The 16,397-nt window shown below is 42.0% G+C and overlaps 2 protein-coding genes across 2 annotated transcripts in view; both read left to right on the forward strand.

The window, feature by feature from the left end:
• dnah1 (dynein, axonemal, heavy chain 1) overlaps positions 1-991 on the forward strand; it is a gene marked incomplete at both ends in the record, with an annotated part of 28,093 nt that extends 27,102 nt beyond the window's left edge. The window contains 2 exons of the mRNA XM_079186354.1: positions 213-447; positions 870-991. Of these exons, the coding sequence (XP_079042480.1) occupies positions 213-447; positions 870-991 (357 nt within the window). The remainder of the gene's footprint in view (positions 1-212; positions 448-869) is intronic.
• A 293-nt stretch (positions 992-1,284) lies between these two features.
• On the forward strand, positions 1,285-15,637 carry mapkapk3 (MAPK activated protein kinase 3). The gene is made up of 10 exons (XM_079186673.1): positions 1,285-2,069; positions 7,269-7,408; positions 10,096-10,160; positions 10,343-10,422; positions 10,532-10,658; positions 10,855-10,930; positions 11,068-11,192; positions 12,193-12,278; positions 12,390-12,470; positions 14,525-15,637. Exons 1-10 carry the CDS (start codon positions 1,773-1,775, stop codon positions 14,678-14,680), a joined length of 1,233 nt encoding a protein of 410 aa, XP_079042799.1. The 5' UTR covers positions 1,285-1,772; the 3' UTR covers positions 14,681-15,637.
• Positions 15,638-16,397: the final 760 nt, after the last annotated feature.

A 16,397-nucleotide genomic window follows, 5' to 3' on the forward strand; every position in this document is an offset into this window, starting at 1 on the left:
CATTAAGCTGACCGTTTTAGCCCCACTGGCTAAAAACATACAGATTTCGGGTGTAGCACTACATATTTACCCGTCTAAATTGACTTTGTATGAATATCGACACATAGGGTACATTTTTTTATTAGCATTACTTTGAAGATTTGCTATTAATGGTTTATACAGGCTGTCACCCAGTCTCTTCCTCATTTCTTTTGTAATCCCTTCTACCTCAGGTAATAGTGAAGTCAGTATCAGAGATAACAGAGAGCCCAAACGCAGGGTGCTACATCCAAGGTCTATTCCTGGAAGGGGCTCGCTGGGATTACGAAGCAGGTCAACTCAGCGAGTCCAGGCCCAGGGAGCTCTACACAGAAATGCCCGTCATCTGGCTGATCCCCAAACCCAATCGCAAACCTCCAACCTCTGGGGTCTATGTCTGCCCCGCCTACAAGACCCTCACACGTGCTGGTTAGTACACAGTATCTGACCTTGAGTGGATTCATCTGTACTACAACTAATATTATTTGCTAGATTAGATCGCACTGGAATTAATTTTTTTAGTCAAGAAAAAATTGATTCACTGAAACTTTTGCTGAGGCGTATTAACCCTGTTGTTCACTGCGACTATAGGTGTTGCTCTGCTCACTCTAGTGTTTGTGTGGATCCCCTTTTGGTGGTTTTATTACTCACCCAAAATAGACTCCAGTTAGTGTCTTGTTTCACGAAGCGTCTGAAAGTGCAGCTCTGTATTTTCCACCCACAGCACAGTAGCCAACACCCCGTGAGCTGGCATGGTAGACTGCTCAGAAACACTGAACTCAGATAGAACAAAAATACAAAACAATCCAAATGCTTTTTATGTCACTGAACTGCTTTGTGTGCTTTTGTAGGGACTTTATCTTCAACCGGTCACTCCACCAACTATGTGATGGCGGTGGAACTGCCTACAGATCTCAGCCAGAGACACTGGATCAAACGGGGAGTAGCCCTCATCTGCGCACTGGACTACTAAATTCGTACAAACACAAGAAAAAAAGAAAGCATCAGTTGTATCCACACTGTGTAATAAACTGTTTTTCATAGTGCCTTATGAGTGTAATATTATTAGATGTTTTTACTTTGATTGAGGGGGATCCTGTTCCAGTGGGTTGCTTTAAATCAACTCTCCTCCCAGCTTCACTTGTTCTCCACAGTGCTCACTGGACACTGAACTGAATATACGTCCTGCTCCTTTAAGGCTTCCACATAGATGGGAAATATGACTTAACTGTATGAGGGTGGTGCTTAAACAAACGGTGACAGTGACTGGCCATGTGACCACTACCAAAGGACTCCAGATCACCGGGAAGCTGAGATCAGCAGAATCAACAGAATATCGTCACACTGCTGTCTCTTACTGGAATTACATTTTGTGACATTCAGAGAATCTAAAAAATATTCGGATTTTTCTGAAGAGACAGCTTTGACCGGTTGAAAGAATAGTTCTTTTTTTTAAATTGGCGGGTATTAAAGTTCAGTGAGAAGAATAGCTATTGGGCAGTTTAAGCGAATGTGATTTGTTTTATAAACTATTTGTTTAAACTAAACTGTATTAGTGTGTGGAGTCCATACAGTGCCCAGTCCATACAGTGGCTGCGGTGCCCAGGACAACCAGACGCGCCAGCGGTGCTCAAGGATTCCTCTCACCTTTACGCAATTACCGGAGGGCAGCGGGCGTCATCGCGTTACTTTGGTGAATTACTCGCGCTTTTTCTACTCCGGAGTACCGCCGGTGACAAGAAGCCGGTGTCAACATGCTGCAAAATGGAAACGGAAATGAGAAGCCGCTGCAAGCGCCAAAGGCTGAGGCAGAGCCGGACTACCCGGCCGAGGAGCCGAAACTGCAGCAGACCGCTCCCCCCGCAACTGACAGAGAGGACCCGGGCGGCGAGTCCACACACTTCGCCTTGCCCGATTATCCCAAAGTGGAGATAAAGCGCAACGCGGTGACGGATGAGTATAAGATCTCCAGTAAGGTTCTGGGCTTAGGGATCAACGGAAAAGTTCTTCAGTGCTTCAACAAGAAGACTGGAGAGAGGTGCGCACTGAAGGTACTGAAGTCACCTGACACACATGTTTGTGTTATCAACAGGGAAGTAGACAATAGACCCCTTCAGCTCTGTTTACACTCCCCATAAGTAAACTTCAATTTGCCCAGTCAGCACAAAGTTAGTCAGTGTGGTGTAGGTCACTTACAGCATTATGGAAGACTTTTAAGCATTGTGTGTGCGCCAAATGATCCCGCTTGAGAAATAGTTTCACTTTGTTTTAAGTTGTTTTAGTCACAGTGTCCAAAGCTGTCAATCATTTTGGAATAGTGCAGCATGTAATAGAGCAGAGGAATATTCTGAGCATTTAGCTTTTAAAGAGAAACATTTGTAAATTATATAAAAGTGAGTTTAGTGAGTCTGTAGCCCAGATTCAAAAACATTGGCCCTTTATTGAGGTCAGATTTCTGTCACAGACAAACACTGGCGCTGTTAAACTGTTAAAACTCTTACAAAGTTGAGACGGCCAAAAGAGCACAAATACCCGACTACATTTGAAATTATGGATATGATTTTACACAAATATATTTAAAACACAAATACATTTTTGTGTAGTCACAAACACAACTCCTCTTTGTGTCACTTTGTTCAGAGACCTACACTCATGTCAAGACTATGACTGGTGTACAAGCGTGTCTGGGCTCTGCTTTTCATATTGGGTTTGAAATGTACCGCTCATGTTGCCCACTGAGCTCACATGCTCTACATGTGGACAGGCTGAGCGTGAATCTCAGCCGATCACTGTATATCAGATGCAAGTTAAAAGGCTGCACCCAGCCATGTGCCATGATATGTTACGCTGCTTCATGGGGTCACGTGGACTTTGACAGTGGCACCTTGTTCTGGGGGCAGTGGAAACTTGAGCACGCCTCCCTTTAGAGGCACACAGGCTTGGGTCGTCAGGCTGTCACCACTTTGGCACAGACTCTGAGATTTACTGGCTTACAGTAATCCATCTGGATCTGAGCTGCCAAACCGGGCAGCAGTGGCACAAGCAGAGCGGTAGCTGTATAACCAGACACTGGGATAGAGCGAGAAACAGAGGATGAGAAAGGGAGTGAACTGCAGCAGACAATAGGGACTCAAAAACAAGAGATAAAAGAGCAAGAGGGATTGGATGCCTCATAGTGTCATGTCAGAGAGGGAGAAGAGCACGGTTTAGAAACGACAGCGGAGAGGAAGATATATATATACTGTATATAAAGTCGTAGTAGAAACTTCTTGTTGGCTATAAAGCGAAGGTGTGTTAATCTGTGAAAATGTTGTTCTGTGTAGTCATGTAACTGCTGACTGCATCCATAAAAGCTTCGCTTGGTGCTCGACAGACCTCAGATTCCACCAGAGAAAGCTATAGCCGGACCCCAGCTTTGAGGAAGCACCACAAACCCACCACTCTGTGTCTGAAACAACTTTGATCCCTGAAAAAAAGCTGTTAAAAGGCTTTGAGAGATGACAAAATGAAACACTCATGAAAGAGAGTTGACCAGCTCACTGGCTTTTTAATTAAGTGTTGCTCTCAGCGCTAAACGTAGTGGATGGGTGGTAACGATGTAATCCACTTTGCAGCAGAGCTGGAGGGGAGCCATCCTTTTAATGTCATTCAGTTAAAGTCATCCGGATTCTTTTAACTTGGATTTGTCTGAGTCCCTGGAGGAGGGAGGACCTGGGAGAGCCCCGTGGTGCGCGGCAGTCCTCTTGAGCACCCCCCCATTAACTGTTAATACCTTTTGGGGGCACGTATTTGGTCACTGATTGTTCCATCTTAGCGCCTGAAGTGCCTTCCAGCTTAGCTCGCGGAAAGCTGTACAAGCCACAGGTTTGTGTACTGGCAATCCAATTCACAGTCCATGTGTTTGTGTGTGTTCACCACTGTGGTCAGGCCTTTGGCATGATTGTGACACATCTGGGTTTCCTCTGGGACCCACAGACACCAAACTGTCGTGGAAATTCTCAGCAATTTGGTAAGCTCTTTGTGGAAGAGATCTGGTGTATCAAAACTACAATCAGATCTTACGCAGTTTCGCTCCAGGCCACCGGTTAAACAAGCTAATCAGTCTCAGAGGTTTGGGTTTGACTCTTTAGCTGCTCGATGTGGGCAATTAAAGCCTATTACCCGCTTTGACGGTAGCATGGAGGAAACATGCTGCAGAACTGAAGCTCCATGAGGTTGTCGTGAATGAATGAATGCAACGAGAGATCCTTTCTGGTTAAAGGATCTTTGTGTTGGTTTCGATCATTTGATCACTGTTCAGATGTTCAGTTTAACACAGAGGAAGTTAAGATGCAACTTAAGATTGCAGTACAAAGTGCAAATATACAAATCTAAAATAACAATAAAGGGCAAATCTAAAATATATACACTATATATGCAATGCCAAAAAGAAAAACAGGTTATCAGTGTGTAAAATAAATACAAACAGGCCAACAGTAAGGATCTTGCTGGGTTGCAAATAGATAGATAAACATAAGTGTACTTATGTTGATGGGTTTTTTTGCCTAGTGGGGACATTCAGTTAGGATTTTACTCACAAGGTTTTATGTAAAGTACAATGGCAGTTTAACTCTGATGTCAAGCATCACTTGAGTTGAAAGTTCACTGTGCACTAAGTGTGTTGAGTGAGATTTGGGGTTTTTATGTCGTTGTTTTTAAATAGTATTATATTATATATAGTATGATAACAAATTCCACAGGAATTATTATTATTGTTAGAAAAAACTGTTTTGGTGGCAGTGTTAGTTGGTCTGTTGGTCTGTCCTCCACTTTGGAAATATCTCAACGTTTGGACATATTACCACGAGGTTTAACACAAACATACAAGGTGCCCAGAAGATGAATCTACTGATTTTGATCCCCTGACTTTACCTCTCGCACCATCATGAGGTTGACATTCATGTTGCCCTTTGGCTTTGGATGAATTGTATTAACTTTAGTGATCCCTTCACTTTTCATCAGGTCCAATTTTTTTTCTTCCAATACCCTGGTTTATGACTAAACTTATGCAGTTTTGTGCTAATTAGCTAAAGTTAGCATGCTAATCAGCTAAAGTTAGCATGCTAACTTGCGTTGAGATTGTTATTTTTAAACTGCCATAACTTTAGCTGTAAGATAAATGTATTGTAGTAGTGTGGCATTGGTAACCGCTAACACTATAGTGTTATTGCTGTACAAAGCCGGTATAGACAATCATTAGATCGAATGTTAACACTCATTGATGAACTGTATGCCACTCTGCTGTAGACTTCATGAGCAGCGATTTATTGGTAGAAGTTGTAAAGATAACTCACCTTTTTATCAAGACAGACAGATCAGGACTCTCTAAGCCACTAATATGTGATAGAGTGTAAACATGCTGGAGCCATATAAGTGCGTGTGTGTGTGTCTGTTAAACTCAGTGGGCATTATCAGGTCACGGTGTGTGTGTCTCAGTGTGGGTTATGCACAGAGATCTGATTGGTTTAGAGGAGTGTGAGGATGTGGTCGATTGGTTTATAGCACGATCAGGGACAAGCGTGTGTTTAGTCGTCATGATATGGCCTCACATGAGAAAAGAGTCCATCAGAAGATTAACTGTCTGTCTCATTCTCTTAATCGTCTCTTTGTGCACCCCCCATGTTTTATTTATGTATTTAATCCAATAAAGTCCTCTTTTATTGTAGCCAACTCTGGTTCAATGCAGGAAATTAAGGACAGCAGCTCACATGCTATCTGCTCTGATTAAAGTCATAAAGCTTCAAATGATACAGCAGACACAACCCTGCCCACTCCTTTGCTTTACAAAATAGGACACACGTAGTTGTAGATCAGAGGAATAAGTCACCGGAAACCCTCAACTTCTACTTTCAACACGCTGCTGCTCCGAAACACTCGGCCCTCACTTCCTCTTTGACGTTAGCGAGCTCAAACACAATGTTAGGGGGCGTTCTAACATTTGGGAAGGAGAAATTGTTTTATCTCCACCCATAGAAGTTTTCTTTTCACATTTTGAGAAGTTTAAAGTCACCTGTTAGAGAACACAGGTGTGCGTGTGCGTGTGTGCGTGTTTTGTACGTCAATGAGTCAGCCTCTATGTGTGTCATGTACTCCAGGCTCAGGCCTTGTGAACAGCAGGAGATCACTCCATTCCTGTCACATCCAAAAATACACCCTGACTGAAGATGTGTGCTATGTCAAGGTCCACCTGCTGGTGTGTGCGTGCGTGTGTGCATGTGTGTGTGCATGTCAAACGCACATCCTGACCAGGCGGCCTTACGGATTGTGTTTGTCCGTCACTTAGTGGGTCAGTGGAGACAGTCAGTTGCATTAATGTTGTTCATTATTATAAGCTTTTATTTTTCTCTACACTATTGAGGCTCACTTTTCACCAACTAAAACAAAAAAAAGTAATTATTATTGAACTACATATGACTACATTGATGGTATAGGTCACAAATAAGTATGAATAAATTAAATATAATTGTTTTGACCTTAATTATCATAATATTTGACTTGATGCTGTAGACCTGACCGATTGTAGATGCTGTTTTAGGTCTCGTGATAGTGTTGACATCATCATTACAACATTAACAATCATTCATTCTGATATCAACATTAGCGCTGCAATTATCAATCATTTTCATCACCGATTAAACCACCTGTTATTTTCCGGATTGATCCATTTATTGTTTATACAATAAAATATCCATCACAGTTTCCTAAAGTCTAAAGTCTAAAGTCTTCAAACTGCTTGTTTTGTCCAACCAACAGTCCCAAAGCCAACGATGTTGAATTTACAGTCATAAAACAGAGAGAAGCAGCAAATCCTCACACAGAAGCTGGAACGAGGAAAGAAAATTAAACGACTCAAACAATTAATTGATCAATCAAAGTTGTTGCAGATTGATTTTCTGTTGGTCTAAGAATCAAAGTCAAATTACATGAGACCAAAAAACTTCATAAATGTAAAGCAAAAACTTAAATAATTAATTTTGTGAGTTGTTTAATTAGAGTTTGCTCTAAAATGCACTATCACTATTAAACTATTACATGATAAACGTGGTGGGATTCCACTGAAAGCCGATCAACGACGATATTGAACCAGCGTAGAATCTAGCAATAGAAATGAATATATTAAGTTAATCAGTCCTGTCATTCTCTTAAAATTGAATTTCTACGAATCCCTAATTAAATGCATATTCATCATATCACATCTCTGTGTCTCCCAGATTCTCTACGACAGCCCCAAAGCCAGACGAGAGGTGGAGCTCCACTGGCAAGTATCAGGAGGACCGTATATTGTTCGCATCATCAGCCTGTATGAAAACATGCATCAGGGAAAGAAGTGCCTGCTCATCATCATGGAGTGGTAGGACTCGCATTTCACCACTCTACCCATCAGCTTACACACTCTCACACACACACGCCTGACAACGATCTATTCCCTTATGTCTGCATATTTGGTGATATTTAGCGCAAGTTATTGAAAAAAAAAACGTAATGATTAAATTCTCCTGTCTCATAAAACAATTGATGGTTTGGATTATTTAAGATGAAGTTTGAAATTGATTAGAGAAATTATTTAAATTGGACAGTGATGATTTAGTGAGCTATTTTATTATCAGGCTCAAACTGGCAACAGAGCTGATGACTACAGTGCCTCCTGGATCACAGCTCTGCTCTCTCTGATCTGCCCCGCGGAGCACAGATCTTAAAAAGGACGATGATGTGGATTTATTCAAACAAACCTCTTTCAAACAAACGCTGCCCAGAAAATGGGAAGTTACAATGACTCTGCTCAGATTCCACAGGTTTCCACTGGAATATTTGCATTTGCTTTGTGATGAATAAAGAACACAAGCTCGGTGGCGACTACAGACGTGTGGCCCGACATATATATTTCAACAAGAGGCCGCTGATACAAATCAACGCGCTTTATATACACATAAGACTGAAACTGTTGCTTCAGTTTTCACCGCGGGTTTGTTTTGTCTCAAGAAAATAATCGACGTATTACAGGACTCAACTAAAGCCACTCTCTCTATAATATGCTCGTATGTTTTCACGCAAATTAGAGCCTTAAGCAGAAGCTTTGTGCCACTGGGAGCATGTTAAAGGTCCGTCACAAGGCCTGAAGACGTCTGCACTGATGGTGAGATATAGGGACAGAATTGTGTGAGAGAGAGAGAGAGAGAGAGAGAGAGAGAGAGACAGAGAGAGAGATTTGACGTGTATACATGCAGCTGAACTTTGTTCCTTTTTATTGCCGCTCACAAAAAAACAGAATAATTCAGTGGAAAAAAAGAAACCACAGAGGCTGACAGCTGAGAAATGACACCGTCCTCTGTAACTTCAAGGGGATTTTAGATAGTGATTAGCTGGTTCTCATCATCACATTTAGTGACAGAGCAACTGTTTGCATTGTACTGTATGTGTGTGTCTCTGTGTATGTCTCTCTGTGTGTGTGTGTGTGTGTGCGTGTGTGTGCTCTGTGTTCACTCACTGCTTCCTGTGTGATTGAGGGTCAGAGCAGGACGGCGGTACAGTCAATTCACACATAGACTTCTCTTTCATCTATCTGTTCATCTGTGTGTGTGTTAGGACCCACAAGACGTACGCTCTTACTTAATGCTGAGTAACTTACCTCCGCGTCATACTAGTGCACAAACCTTTGTCTGAGGACCGGAGAGGAGAGTCTCAGGCATCAGTGAGAGCCGTTTGATCAGTGGTTGTGATTCTGAAACTGTCTGAACTTTAAAAGAATTAGGTCATAGGTCTCACCATTCCTCAGTTATTGTATTGTTATACTGTTTATTATTGCTAAACGAATTACTTTGTTATAAAACAGCTATGAACGAGACTACAGAGGAGACAAAGCAGCCATATTACTGTTCAAATGATGAAAAACATAATTTTACAAAATCCCTTAGATAAGAATATTTTGGTACTTTTCCCTTCTTCCGTATTTCGGTTCGGTTTTTAGAATTTCAATTTGACGCATCGTTTCTCTTTGCAAGAAACTGAAAGCTTTCGATGAAAGTGTTCAACAGATTTCCACTGAAAACCAACCCAGTGGCTCTCAGTGTAAAACTGTGTACATGTAGAAAAAAAAGGTGTTTTTGTCAAACTAACTGTGGCAACGATTTAATTATAATAGCTTGGAATTTCGTATAGCCAATAACATGTCATTGCTGTGGTCATGTCAGCTGATCGTTTCAAAATCAAAATCACCTTCAGTGTACTTTGCACCTGTTTACCCGTTTACACTGTGACTGTGGTGCTTAGTGCAGATGCATTACTGTTCTCACTCAAGTAGAAATGTATGAGGGCAAATCACAGTCAATATCCACGAGCACAAATGAGATCCGCGCACGTGTTGTTTTCTTTTTTGACAGTAAGTGGGCGTCGTCCCCATTGTATCACTACATTTAATTGGTTACAATCCTCGTCTTTGGATTGGCCGAATATCACTCCCGACACAGACCCTCGGTGGCGGTTTAAAGGTGGTTTTCAATCCGCCTCTCAACACTACAAACATACAATGATCTTATAGAATATGATACAGTATATAAAGGAGGTAAAAACATGCAACACACACTTTAATGCAGAAATGATATATATCCTAAAAACATCGGATATCATTGTAAAACACTGACAGGGAACATTTTACTCCACGGGTACTTTTACTTTTGGTACTTTAAGTACATTTTGCTGATAATAAAATACTTTACTAAGGTTTTGAATGCAGGACTTTTACTCATAGTGGATTGTGTCATCAGTATGTTATTAGTACTTTTAGTGCAGTGAAGGATCAATCATCTTTCATCCACTAATTCAGTGATTTCATTGACAGTGATTTGCCCTCAATGAAATGACTTAAATTTCAATATGGAGAGCATTTAACAATTTGAAAAATGTTCTTCCTACAAAGTTTTTAGAAATGCTCAGAAAATATTATTACTTTATTCAAGGTTGATATCTGTGATACAGAGATGACATAATGCCCTGGATCGTCATTTGTACATTTTGTGAATGTGTGTGTATGTGTGTCTCCAGTATGGAGGGAGGAGAGCTGTTCAGCCGAATCCAGGCCAGAGGAGACCAGGCCTTCACTGAGAAAGGTGAGGACTGATGGACTGTGATGGATGTGAGAGAGAGTAAACCGCTATTAACAGGGAAGGACGATATAAGGCAGCCATCTTGGATAACATTAGACAGAGAAAGCACAGAATGTTTTATTTGTATCTTTTGTTGTGTGATACTGGAACTGGTTTGAGAGTGTGTTCTCCTCTTTTCCTCCCAGAGGCTTCTGAGATCATGAAGGACATCGGCACGGCCATTGAGTATCTCCACCACATCAACATCGCGCACAGAGACATCAAGGTGCAGAGCGATCAAGACCACCACCCAAATCATGAAGAATGTGATCCGTTCTGGGTCATTGAAGAACATTTTGTCATATTTTTTTGTTCTTCCTCTGCCTCCTAACCAGCCAGAGAACCTGCTGTACACCATTAAAGAAAAAAATGGGATCCTCAAATTAACAGACTTTGGATTTGCTAAGGAGACGACGCTACACAACCCTCTGCAGACCCCCTGTTATACGCCGTACTACGTGGGTATGTTGCTTTATCTTGTTTTTCTGACATGTGAACTGTTTGAGGGAAGGCTTGGAAACATTGTCATGTATTCCGTACATGGTATTTCTATTATTTATTTATTTATTTGATAAGAAATACAATATTTTTTGCCACTGATCTCCATTATATTTGTTTATAATCTATTTCTATGTGTTCGTGTTTTGCCGATGATAAGCTCCTGAGGTTTTGGGTCCGGAGAAATATGACAAGTCATGTGACATGTGGTCTCTGGGCGTCATCATGTACATCCTGTGAGTAATGGGTGTGGGGGGCAGCGTGGCTATCGCCACAAATGTTTTTTTGTGTGATTCATTTGGTGTATGGATGCCTTCGAACAAAGCGTTCAAGATTTTAAAGGTAGTCTGTCTCAACCTGTTTGTCTCTGTAGGCTGTGTGGCTTCCCTCCGTTTTACTCCAACACCGGCCAGGCCATTTCTCCGGGGATGAAGAGGAGGATCCGGATGGGCCAGTATGAATTCCCCAACCCAGAGTGGGCTGAGGTGTCACAGGAAGGTGTGAAGCCCCCTCTCCAAAAAAACACACACACCGGCCCTGTCCACTCTCACACTTAAACATTTGAAAATGCTTGTTTTTCTCTCCATTTCAAGCCCTGGAAATGTAGTTTTTCCAAAAACATTTTCCAGAATACAACCTGCTATCAATGGAATATTAAACTTACATCTTCAACCACACATTTATGAAAAGTTTAATTTTCCATAACGATTAAATCACTCTGTCATGCAGCCATCTAACGTCGAAAAACAGTCAACGTCAGTGACAACACTTGCGTCGTGTGTTCAGCTGTATTCAACACAAAATATGTGACAGGTTAAAAAACTAAACTTGCTGAGAACACGCAGAGTATGTGGGTCAAAAAATTAAGGAAATCCTAAAACGACCTGCCTCTACAGATTTACTGGATGACCTCGTCAAAGACATTCTCATACAGAAAACCTCTGTATGTGTTCAGCTGCAGCTGGTTGAAAATATCACATCATGTGGGTGAAGTACTGCACTTTGCTTTTAGACAGCTTCTGTTTACGTCGACACCTTTTAGCTTCTCGTGTCCTTACCTAAGTGCAGTCTCTTTGAAACGCACAACATTTTCCAACGATGGTTAAGGTAAACTATGGCGTCTGTCTGCTGCCCTGCAGGTCACGATGGCTCATCTCCAGCACTCACTGGCTTTATTTCCTGGTGCTTCAGTTTTACTTCTAAAGAAATACAACAATCGCTCTATGAGACATCAGAGACAGATAACTCAAGACACATCATGCAGCTGGTGTTGTCCTCCTAACCAACTGCGATGACAGTGCATGATGCTGTGTACAAGCTGTTATTTTTCTATTTTTTCACTCGCGCTTACTCTTTTCTCTCAAGTAATCCTATTCGCTGTGAAAGTAGGCCAGTCTGTCCCTGAGCCCTTGAAAAGCGTCACAAGACACACAATTAGGCATGTATGTGTTCTGCTGCTGATAATGTAATTATCTTTGCATTGCCTTTGCTCTTCCAGCCAAAGATTTGATCCATGAGCTACTGAAGACAGACCCTAACGAGAGAATGACCATCACTCAATTCATGAACCACCCCTGGATTAATGTAAGAATCTGTGGATCAAGTACAGATAGACATTGTGTACTTCCTGTACTGCTTCCTGTTTGTCTGCGCATCTGTTTGCTCGTATCTACATCGTTTTTATGCCCTCTGCAGAAGTCTATGGTGGTTCCCTCCACTCCGCTCCACACCACCCGGGTGCTGACTGAGGACAGAGAGATGTGGGAAGATGTGAAGGTCAGAAGCGCAACAACACTGACCCCCTCTGGTCACATATTCACATTACAACCTCTAAGCTCAAAGCTTTAGGTTGTCCCCAGTGTTACAGGGCCACTCCAGCAATGAAGTATTACACATCTGTAAATGTAGGGAGTAGTGAGAGACAGATTAAAAACAGAATGGTCAAAATCAATGAGGCAGAGGCCGAGGTATCCTGACGTTTAGTCTCTAGTAAGGGGCAAGCTCTGAAAGTGCTGGATCCTACGTTTCCCAGAATGCAACTGAAGAGCGTCTTATATGCATGCCTGGTAAATACCCATATGCTCAAACTCCTCTCCCTCAGTTTGTGATACTCTTTGTTAAGATTTGGAGTCTCCAAGCCCAAACTGAGATACCCCCTGATGACATCACTGTGACATCATCGGGGTAATTTTCTCAGCCTTTACAAAACTCGTCCAGAACCACAGAAGACACACATACAACCGTTTTTACGGGCTAAGTAGTACTCTATATGACAAATATAATATAAAAAATGGGATTGCCCCTCCAGTGATTATAATGATTACCACATGAAAGCCAGCAAAGGAAAATTGCTAATTTTATTTTATTTTTTTACACCCTTCAGTCAATGAAACAAATTAAAATGCTTCAAACCTTGGACTATTTTTTATGTATCACCATCTTGATGCTCCCCCGATAGCCAATAGGGGGAGGCAGTGGTCACAGTCTTGTCTGTACTATGGGTTAGTTCAGTGTAACGAACATTTAACACACACACATACAGTTTTTGTTTAACACACACACTTAAACACAGAGGATCTTAGCTGCCCTGTGGTGTTTTTTTTTCCAATTCTGTTTCTAGATTTACACAAAGCAATGTGTTTAAAGAACAAGAACGCTGTTTGCTCTTATCAAGTCACCGTGGGCTTAATGCACAGTACTGTACGTAATGTACATATGCAATGGCATAGTTTTATAGTGGCTGTAAATGTGAGCGAACATCATGGAGAGAATGGCACATTCCTCCACAACAGGTGAAGGAGAAGGTTCGAAGCGATACGCTATGAAAAGAACATTTCCTCAAAAAGATACGGACACAATACGCCTCCGTTCAGTTCTGCCATGGGCAATGCTACGTTGTGCAAAACATTTCACGGAATGCACTCCTGAGCAACCACTTCTCAAAAAGCACAAAAAGACGTTACACTCTTTCTACATAGGTAGACTGACACGACTGACAAGTGGCTTCAAATCATGAACCCTAAAGGATGAAGTGTTTGAGGGTTCACGTTTTCAGCGCTGTAGCTCTCAGCTCCAGTTTGCAGACCAGTCCCCTCTTGTCCCCGGACAGTGATGAATTCCCAAACCCATAAAAGTGTTCGGTTTCTCTCTACCGTGTCCACTTTTGGTTATTTTTACCTGCACTTCCAATCTGTTGGTGAAATATGAGTACTTTGACATTTTGGGAAGCAGGCTTATTGGCTTTTCGAGACTCTCATGTCTGTTTGTTAAGGTTAAAGCCAGCAGTCGGCTATCTTAGTGTAGCATAAAGACCGGAAACTGTTGTCCAAGGGTAATAAAAAACACCTTCCAGCACCCCTAAAGCTGGCGTGTCAAAATGCAAAGTTGTGTTTTTTTTATGAGGGGTTATGTGCCGGACAATGTCTATGCCAGAACCATAGACCCATAAAACGGCAACCTGACCATTTGGTGCTGGTAGGTTGATCTTATTACCTTTGAACAGAGCTATGCTAGCTCTTTCCCTCCGGTTCCAGTCTTAATGCTAAGCTAAGCTAACCAGCTGCTGGCACCAGCTACATGTTTACTGTACAAATGAAAGAGTGGTATCAACCTTCTTATATAACTCTGCATGTCTGCACTGATCAGCTCAAATCTATTGATGTAAAGGGGGTAAAAGTTGCAAAGTCAATATAAAAAGCCCCAGTTTAAATAACGTCTTGGTTGAGAATAGGACTCAACAAAAGTGTACTTGCAATATTACATTATTCCCCTGTATAGTATCATCGCTGCCCTCTTCACTGAACTAACACGCTCTGCCCTGTCTCTCACAGGAAGAGATGACCAGCGCTTTAGCGACCATGCGTGTGGACTATGACCAGGTTAAGATCAAAGATCTCGACACCTCCAGCAACCCGCTGCTCAACAAGAGACGCAAGAAGGCCGCTGCAGGGGCCAAGAGTGGCTCCACGGTCTGCCAAAGTCAGTGAGACGCCGAGGACTGTTGGTGGAAACCCAAGCGGGACGGCCGATTGTGATGACAAGCGGTTCACCAAAGGGAGTAAAAAGCTGATTTGTGCAGGAGAAGATAATTTAGAGATTTGCCAGAGACTCTTGAGAGACTGGATGGCGAGGAAATAAAAGGGACAACATAGGAACAACATCACAGTGAGAGCTGGACATTTATAAGACGTATCAAGACATGATATCACCTGTTTCTCCTGTCAGTGGCAGAAATCAACCGCTCTGTTCACTGTGGTTTTATCTGTTTTTAATCATTTCTACGTATGTACGTCATTTTTAGACCATGCCAGTTTGTAAGAGTTTTTAGCGTTCGCGTTTTGTGTCTTTGAATGCCGGGTTGCCTATTTCAGGTCTCCTTTTGTAACTATGCACTAGTCGGCAAATCACACCCAAAGAGAGACAAAGCAACTGTGGACCGACTGAAACTAGTGCACTCACCATTACCTGCGTGGTTTTAACGCCGTCTGTCAAAGCAACGCCTGACACTGACTGTCTTGTTAATAACGTCCGCTGCCTTCAACCCGAGTGAGTATTTTTCATTGAAGCAACAATAAAAATGAGCCCCACACTTATTACCCTGCAGTGAATTTTACTCTGTGTCACAGCTGCAGATAAACATCGTGTCTTCTTAATGGAGCTACGAGAGGCAGAAACACAACCTGTCTGCTTCCTGTCAGTGTGAGGGCCAGAGAGCTTCTTGTTTTAGTGGTGTAATGGTTGGTTGTGACACTTTTCTTGAGGAAGGTCTTGCGCGTGTGTTTATGGGGGTTGACTTAGCTGCTTCCAGTAAATGGGGGCTGCAGTTTCACTTCACGTTAAAACATCAGCAGTGCAGCCTTTCGATAATGGAAACCTCATCTATCGGGTACATCCACTCCGTGTAGAAATTGGATTTGTTCATACGGTTGTAAATAAAACTTTATAAAGCAAAGCTTCATGTGTTTTTTTCCGAGGACCTGATTGCTTTTGTATTCATGCCTTTCAGGCTTTGTGAGGCCGCTATAAATAGCAGCAGTGGCATAGTTATTTGGAACGCAGCTATCTGACTAGGACTTCGGCTTGGAAAGGTCAACAATATTATGTTTAGATTGTATGTTGAGTACCTTTCCCCCACTTTGATCACATGCAGTATTTAGGTGATGGGTTAAGGGAAGCTTATCATAAAAAAACTACTTGGCTTCCCCGCAGTAAATGCAGGATGTCAGCCATTATTAGATGTGGCCCAAATAGAGCACGACCTCTCAGCTGTTGTCCGGTGCTCCATGAAGTATAAAAGTTCTCAGAATAGGACAACAGTGTATTTGTTAGTGGAATTTTACAGAGTTTTGCAAATGATATACTTCCTCATGGGGAGGCAGTCGTAAGTACTTTTCCTTTGTTCGTCGGCCACCTCACAGAGACAGGCGCAGTCATGATTACAGCATGTATCTCTAACACCACTGTTGACATAATAGTGTCTCATGCACTTGCTATTTGAGTTACTAAACACAACAAGTTACTGATCCTCCCCCTCCAGCCTCCTTGACATTGGCTCACGGAGACACCTGTATACAACAGTTCTTATTAGGTCAGAGGTCAACAGTTAGGTTTGATGATTATTTGGGGGTTTCGATTGATTCATTATTTTCAAGCGTGCTGTTATTTTAATATAGGGTACAGTCAGAATCAGTACCTCCTGATAAA

Source organism: Pholis gunnellus (assembly GCF_910591455.1).
Source record: "Pholis gunnellus genome assembly, chromosome: 3".
NCBI classification, from domain to species: domain Eukaryota; kingdom Metazoa; phylum Chordata; class Actinopteri; order Perciformes; family Pholidae; genus Pholis; species Pholis gunnellus.

What these genes read in the sequence shown, in the direction of transcription:
- mapkapk3 (XM_079186673.1), top strand. Translation starts at nt 1,773, where the DNA reads ATGCTGCAAAATGGAAACGGAAATGAGAAGCCGCTGCAAGCGCCAAAG. An exon ending in TCGCGCACAGAGACATCAAG is followed by an intron (nt 10,423 to 10,531) that starts GTGCAGAGCGAT and finishes CCTCCTAACCAG; the next exon opens with CCAGAGAACCTGCTGTACAC. An exon ending in TTATACGCCGTACTACGTGG is followed by an intron (nt 10,659 to 10,854) that starts GTATGTTGCTTT and finishes GCCGATGATAAG; the next exon opens with CTCCTGAGGTTTTGGGTCCG.